General features: G+C 67.0%; 1 protein-coding gene across 1 annotated transcript; it reads left to right on the top strand.

Moving 5' to 3' along the window:
* The first annotated feature begins 297 nt into the window (after window positions 1-297).
* On the top strand, window positions 298-5787 carry SGCA (sarcoglycan alpha). Its single transcript, XM_066340113.1, has 9 exons — window positions 298-304; window positions 835-984; window positions 2805-2944; window positions 3022-3094; window positions 3647-3845; window positions 4336-4498; window positions 4581-4786; window positions 4963-4989; window positions 5610-5787. Exons 1-9 carry the CDS (start codon window positions 298-300, stop codon window positions 5785-5787), a joined length of 1143 nt encoding a protein of 380 aa, XP_066196210.1.
* Window positions 5788-7132: the final 1345 nt, after the last annotated feature.

The following is a 7132-nucleotide window of genomic DNA, read 5'->3' as shown; positions in this document are numbered from 1 at the left end:
CCAGCTGCTGTCACTGTCCCCACGCAGTGCACACGCGTGTTCCCGTCCCGCTGGTGGCCACACCGGGGGGTGTCCCCAAGTGTCCCCCCACCGCCAGCCCTGAGTGGGGACACCTGAGGGTCCCTCCGGGGGACACGGGCGGCCCTCGGCAGCGCCCCGGTGACAGGAGGTGGCGGTGGCGGTGTGACACTCCCGTGGGACCCCCCCGAGGTCCCCCCGGCGCCGCTGGCTCCGTCAATCAGCGCTGGCCGCGCTCCCGGGGACATGGAGGGCCCCGAACTGCTCCGGCTCTGCGCCATGGCAGGCGAGTGACAGCCCTGTCACCGCCCGGGGGACACCGCCGGCCTCGGGGACAACCCGGCGGGGACGGGAGGGGCGGGGGGACCCGCGGTGTGGGGGGCACGGGGGGCAACGGGGGGGACGGGGGAGGACGGGGAGGGACGTGACAGAGCTAAAAAAAGCCACCGTGTCCCGTGTCCCGTGTCCCGTGTCCTGTGTCCCGTGTCCGGTGTCCCCTGTCCCTTGTCGCGGGTGCCGGCGGGGTCTGGGACAGGGTGGGGGACAATGAGTGGGACTTTTGTGTGACAGCCGGGGCGAGGGGAGGTGCTGGGCCCACCCTGTCCCTGTCCCTGCCCCTGTCCCCACCCTCTCCTAAACGTCCTCCCGCCCTGCCCGGGCACACCTGGCACTGCAGGGCCACCTTGCTGTCCCTCTGAGTGTCCCCAGGGCTCTCCGGGCACCTCTGGCTCCTGCCGGGGCTCTGGGCGCGGGGGAAACTGAGGCAGGGAGGGGCCGCGGTGGCAGCCCCGGCTCCAGCCCCGCGTGTCACCGCAGCCCTGGCGCTGGGGGTGACCCGGGCCACTGTTCCCGAGCACCGCGTCCTGCCCGAGCTCCGCGTGTCCGCCGAGACCGGGACCATCTTCGTGCACGAGCTGGAGCGGGAGCTGTTCCTGGAGGCCTTCTCCGGGAGCGAGGATGATGATGGTGAGGGCCGGGATGGGGGCTGGGGACAGTGACAGGGGGGGCTCTGGCCCATGGTGACCACCAGCGTCACCCCGTGTCCCCTCCACCCTCCGCCCACGCGGGTCCCCCGTTTGGGGTCACCGAGGTGGGGGCACAAAGGTGGGGTCACCAAAGTGGGGTCAACAAGGTGAGGTCACCAAGGTGGGGATCACCAAGGTGAGGGCACAAGGATGAGGTCACAAAGGTGAGGTCACCAAGGTGAGGTCACCAAGGTGGGATCACCAAGATGGCAGTCACCAAGGTGGGGTCACCAAGGTGGGGTCACCAAAGTGGGGTCACCAAGGTGGGGTCACCAAGATAGGGGTCACAAAGGTGGGGGTCACAAAGGTGGGGTCACAAGGGTGGGGTCACAAGGGTGGGGTCACAAAGTTGGGGGTCACCAAGGTGGGGGCACAAAGGTGAGGGCACAAAGGTGGGGGTCACAAAGGTGAGGGCACAAAGGTGAGGGCACAAAGGCGAGGGCACAAAGGTGGGGTCACCAAGGTGGGGGTCACAAAGGTGGGGTCACAAAGGTGAGGTCACCAAGATGGGGGTCACCAAGGTGGGGTCACCAAAGTGGGATCACAAAGGTGGGGGTCACAAAGATGAGGTCACCAAGGTGGGGTCACAAAGTTGGGTCACCAAAGTGGGGGTCACCAAGGTGGGGTCACCAAGGTGAGATCACCAAAGTGGGGTCACCAAGATGGGGGTCACCAAGGTGAGGGCACAAGGGTGAGGTCACAAAGGTGGGGGTCACAAAGGTGGGGTCACAAAGGTGGGGTCACCAAGGTGGGGTCACCGAAGTGGGGGTCACCAAGGTAGGGTCACCAGGGTGGGGTCACCAAGGTGAGGGCACAAAGGTGATGTCACCAAAGTGGGGTCACAAAGGTGAGGTCACAAAGGTGGGGTCACAAAGGTGGGGTCACAAAGGTGGGGTCAACAAAGTGAGGTCACCAAGGTGGGGGTCACCAGGGTGGGGGTCACCAAGGTGAGGTCACAAAGGTGGGGTCACAAAGGTGAGGTCACCAAGGTGGGGTCACCAAGGTGGGGGTCACCAAGGTGGGGGTCACAAAGGTGATGTCACCAAAGTGGGGTCACCAAGGTGAGGTCACCAAGGTGGGGTCAACAAGGTGGGGGTCACCAAGGTGGGGGTCACCAGGGTGGGGGTCACCAAGGTGGGGGTCACAAAGGTGAGGTCACAAAGGTGGGGTCACAAAGGTGGGGTCACAAAGGTGAGGTCACAAAGGTGCGGTCACCAAGGTGGGAGTCACCAAGGTCGGGTCACAAAGGTCGGGTCACAAAGGTGGGGTCACCAAAATGGGGTCACAAAGGTGAGGTTACCAAGGTGGGGGTCACCAACGTGGGGTCACAAAGTTGGGTCATCAAAGTGGGGTCACCAAGGTGGGGTCACCAAGGTGGGAGTCACAAAGGTGGGGTCACCAAGGTGAGGTCACAAAGGTGGGGTCACCAAGGTGGGGTGACCAAGGTGGGGGTCACAAAGGTGGGGTCACAAAGTTGGGGTCACAAAGGTGGGGGTCACAAAGGTGGGGTCACAAAGGTGGGGTCACAAAGGTGGGGTCACAAAGGTGAGGTTACCAAGGTGGAGGTCACCAAGTTGGGGTCGCCAAGGTGGGGGTCACCAAGGTGAGGGCACAAAGGTGAGGTCACCAAGTTGGGGTCACCAAGGTGGGGTCACCAGCACCCCAGGGACCATCCCCGCTCCCGTGTGATGTCCAGGCCGGGTTTCCCAGGCGGGAGGTGACACAGCCGGGTGATGTCCCCACCCCTTGATGTCCCCACAGCCCCGGTGACCTTCCGCGCCCACCTGTGGGACCACCCGGACCTGCCGCGGTGGCTTCGCTTCATGCAGCGGTCCCCGGGCCAGGCGGGGTGGCTGTACGGCTGCCCGCTGGCCGCCGAGCTGGGCACCCACCGCCTGCAGGTACAGCCCCCCAAAAGCTTTTGGGGACACCCCGGGGCGGGCCCGGCCCACCGCAGTGTCCCCCCGTGTCCCCGCAGGTGCTGGCCTACAACCGCCGCACCTTCGCCACCGTGTCCCAGCCCCTCGTCATCAGCGTCACCCCCGCGCCAGGTACGCCCCCAGCCCCCCAAAACCCACCCCCGGGACGGCCCAAGGGGTCCCCAAATGGGGAGGGGGCTGAGGGGGAAGGGTTTGGGGGGTCAGAGGCGGTGGGAACCCCAAAGGGAAGGAGATGGGGGTTCCCAGTTGGGGAGGGGGCTGAGGGGGAAGGGTTTGGGGGGTCAGAGGCGGTGGGAACCCCAAAGGATGGGGATGGGGGGGGTCTGTGCCCCCAAATGGGGAGGGGGCTCCAGAGGAGGAAAGGCCGGGGAGGCCCAGCTCAGGGTGACCCCCCAAAAAAGGAAGAGCCGAGGGCACAAAGAGACGCCCCCAAAGCGGGGCTCGGGGCCGCTGCAGTGTGGGGCAGCCCCCCCAGGAGCCCCCCAGCGCTGGTTTCCCGCTCTGCGCCCCCTCCCCACGGCCAGGGGCAGGCGGGGACCCCCCCCAGCCCCGGGCCCGAGCGCTGGGAGCCGCCCCTGTCCCCTCCATCGATGGCTCCCCTCGTTCTCCTCCTCTCCGGGGACCGCCGGGAGCCCCAAAGCCACTCCGAAGGTGTCCCCGCAGGTGGGGACGCGCCCTTCCAGGCCGAGTTCGTGGTCGGGGACAAGGACGTGGAGGAGCTGCTGCCGGAGGCGGCGCGGGACCTGTTCCTGCGGGGCTCTGCCGGCGTGTGGGAGCGCGGGGACCTGCGCGTCATCAATGTCACCTCGGCGCTGCACCGCGGCGGCCGCGTCCCGCTGCCCATCGAGGGCCGCAGGGAGGGGTACGGGGGGCTGGGGGATCCCCGAGGGGGTTTGGGGGTCACCTCCCACCGGTGTCACCCGGCGGGAAGGGTGGAGGTGGACACGTGGGGTCTTCTCACCGTGGGTGGGTTTCGGGGTCACCTGTCCCACAGGGCGTCCAGGTGGGTGCCCCCAGACCCTTCATCACCCTGGGTGGGTTTTGGGGTCCCCCGCAGGGTGTGTGTCCTGGTGGGCTCCCCCAGCCCCTCTCACTGTGATTTTGGGGTCCCCCGCAGGGTGTGTGTCCTGGTGGGCTCTCACTGTGAGTTTGGGGTCACCCAGCCCCTCTCACTGTGGTTTTGGGGTCCCCCGCAGGGTGTGTGTCCTGGTGGGCTCCCAGAGAGGTTTTGGGGTCCCCTGCAGGGTGTGTGTCCTGGGGGGCTCTCACAGAGGTTTTGGGGTCCCCCGCAGGGTGTATGTCCTGGTGGGCTCCCCCAGCCCCTCTCACAGAGGTTTTGGGGTCCCCCGCAGGGTGTATGTCCTGGTGGGCTCCCACAGCCCCTTCTCGCCGTGCCTGCTGGCCGCCGTGTCCCCGCAGAGCCGCTCCCGCTGTCACCGCGGCCAGCGCCCTTTGGCCTCCTGCTACGACACCTTCGCCCCTCACTTCTCCATCCGCTGGTGTAACCTCACGCTGGTGAGACCCCCGCCGTGTCCCCGCGGTGTCCCCGCGCCCCCCGGAGCCCCCGGCCCCTCCTGAAGCCCCCTTTTCCCCCCAGAGGCAGGTATGGCCCAGCCCCACGCCGCCGGGGCCGCAGTGGGGCTCGGGGGTGCTGGAGGAGGGGGCGAGTTTCGAGCCCCCCAGCCCGGCCGCCCCCCGGGACACGCTGCCCTCCTTCCTGGTGACACTGCTGGTGCCGCTGGCGGTGGCCGCGCTGCTGTGCCTGCTCCTGGGACACCTCATGTGCTGCCGCAGGGAGGGAGTGTGAGTCCGGGGCGCTGATTCCCAAAGGGGGGGTCCCCTCACCCTGCCCGGGCACGGAGACCCCCACCCCGGGCTCCTGCTCTGGTCCTGGTGACCCCCGGGGGACCCTGGGGGCGGTGAGAGCCTTTCTCATCGTCATTATCGGGGGGTTTTCCCTTTTTTCTTCTGTTTTGTAGGGAAAAACGCGACCTGCAGACGTCTGAGTGAGTCTCACTGAGCCGGGGGGCGGACTGGGGGGGGCGGATTTGGGGGGCTGTTACGGGGGAGCGGATTTGGGGGTCTGATTTGGGGGGCCTGATTTGATAAGAAGCCAAATAACGGGACAGGAATTCCTTGAGGGGACAGGAACCCCAGTAACGGGACAGGAGCCCCAGTTATGGGACAGGAACCCAAATTACGGGATAAGAACTCCAATAATTGGATAATAACCCAAATAACTGGATAATAACCCAAATAACGGGGTAAGAACCCGACTAACAGGACAGGAGCCCCAATGACGAGACGGGAACCCCAATAAAGGGACAGGAACCCCAATAACAGGATAGGAACCCCGATAACTGGACAGGAACCCCAATAACGGGACAGGGACCCCACTAACAGGACAGAGACCCCAATAACGGGACAGAGACCCCAATAACGGGACAGGGACCCCGATAACGGGACAGGAACCCCGATAACGGGACAGAGACCCCAATAACGGGACAGGGACCCCAATAACGTGACAGGGACCCCGATAACGGAATAGGAACCCCAATAACGGGACAGGAACCCCAGTAACGGGACAGGAACCCCAAGAGCGGCTCACCCCGCGCTGTCCCCGCAGCCTGCAGCTCTTCCACCACAGCTCCATCGCGGGGGACACGCGGGAGCTGCGGGCCATGGCCGGGAGCCGGGACGTGCCGCGGCCGCTCTCCACGCTGCCCATGTTCAACGTGCGCACGGGGCAGCGCGCCCACCCCACGGGCAGCCCCCGCGACCGAGCCCCGCTGCTGCCACCCTGAGCGAGGGGACAGCCGGGGACAGCGCCCTGAGGGGGGTCCCCATGGCTTTGGGGGGCACAAAACCCCGGCAGAGGCAAAGAGGAGCTGCCGGTCTCCCCGATTTGGGGTGTCCCCCCCTGATTTAGGCTGAGTTTTGGGGCATAAATTGACTCTTTGGTGAAGAATTGAGGCTTTTGTGCTTTATTGACAGGGTGGGTTTGGGGGGGGGGGGGGCTCGGGCACGACCCCCCATCAAAGCTCGACACCCCCCAAATAAGGGCTGGGGTGGCTCCGGGTGACCCCTCAAGCCCTGTGGGGGGACAGGGGCGCTGGGGACAGGGACAAAGGGGGGGGTCACACTCCCAGAGCCCCGCGATGCCCCCCCAAAACCCCTCCGAACTCACCTGAGGGTGTCCGTGTCCGGCTGGGGAGCCCCCCAAAACTCTCCGTGTGCTCTGCTCAGAGCCGGGCGCTGCCCTGGGCCCCCCAGGACCCCTCCCGGTCCCCAGGACCCCTCCCGGTCCCCAGGACCCCTCCCCGGCCCCAGGACCCCTCCCGGGCCCCCAGGACCCCTCCTGGGCCCAGCCCCGCGGAAGAAAGAGGCTCATTGAGAGCCCCCCCTTGCGCGGCCGGGGGAGAGGAGGAGAACAAGGGGACCCATTGATGGAGGGGACAGGGGCGGCTCCCAGCGCTCGGGCCCGGGGCTGGGGGGGGGGGTCCCCGCCTGCCCCTGGCCGTGGGGAGGGGGCGCAGAGCGGGAAACCAGCGCTGGGGGGCTCCTGGGGGGGCTGCCCCACACTGCAGCGGCCCCTCGCCCCGCTTTGGGGGCGTCTCTTTGTGCCCTCGGCTCTTCCTTTTTTGGGGGGTCACCCTGAGCTGAGCGCCCCCGGCCTTTCCTCCCCTGGAGCCCCCTCCCCATTTGGGGACCCCCAGCCCCTTCCCTTGGGGTTCCCATCGCCTCTGACCCCCCAACCCTTCCTGCCCTGGAGCCCCCTCCCCATTTAGAGACCCTCAGCCCCCCCAGCCCCTTCCCTTTGGGGTTCTCAGTGCCTCTGCTCCCCAACCCTCCTCCCCTGCAGCCCCCTCCCCATTTGGGGGCACAAACCCCCTCCAGCCCCATCCTTTGGGGTTCCCATCACTTCTACCCCCCCAACCCTTCCTGCCCTGCAGCCCCCTCCCCATTTAGGGACCCCCAGCCCCATCCTTTGGGGTTCCCATCTCCTCTGGCCCCCCAGCCCATCCCAACCCTCCCCATGGGGGGTCGGTCCCCCCTTTTCCTTCCTCCCCTCCCGATCCGGGGCCGGGGGGCGGCACAGGAGGAGGAGGAGGAAGAGGAGGAGGAGGAGGCGGCTCAGGGGCACGGAGC

Source organism: Sylvia atricapilla, unplaced genomic scaffold, assembly GCF_009819655.1.
Source record: "Sylvia atricapilla isolate bSylAtr1 unplaced genomic scaffold, bSylAtr1.pri scaffold_111_arrow_ctg1, whole genome shotgun sequence".
NCBI classification, from domain to species: Eukaryota; Metazoa; Chordata; class Aves; order Passeriformes; family Sylviidae; genus Sylvia; species Sylvia atricapilla.
This window is presented reverse-complemented; position numbering and strand designations above follow the sequence as displayed.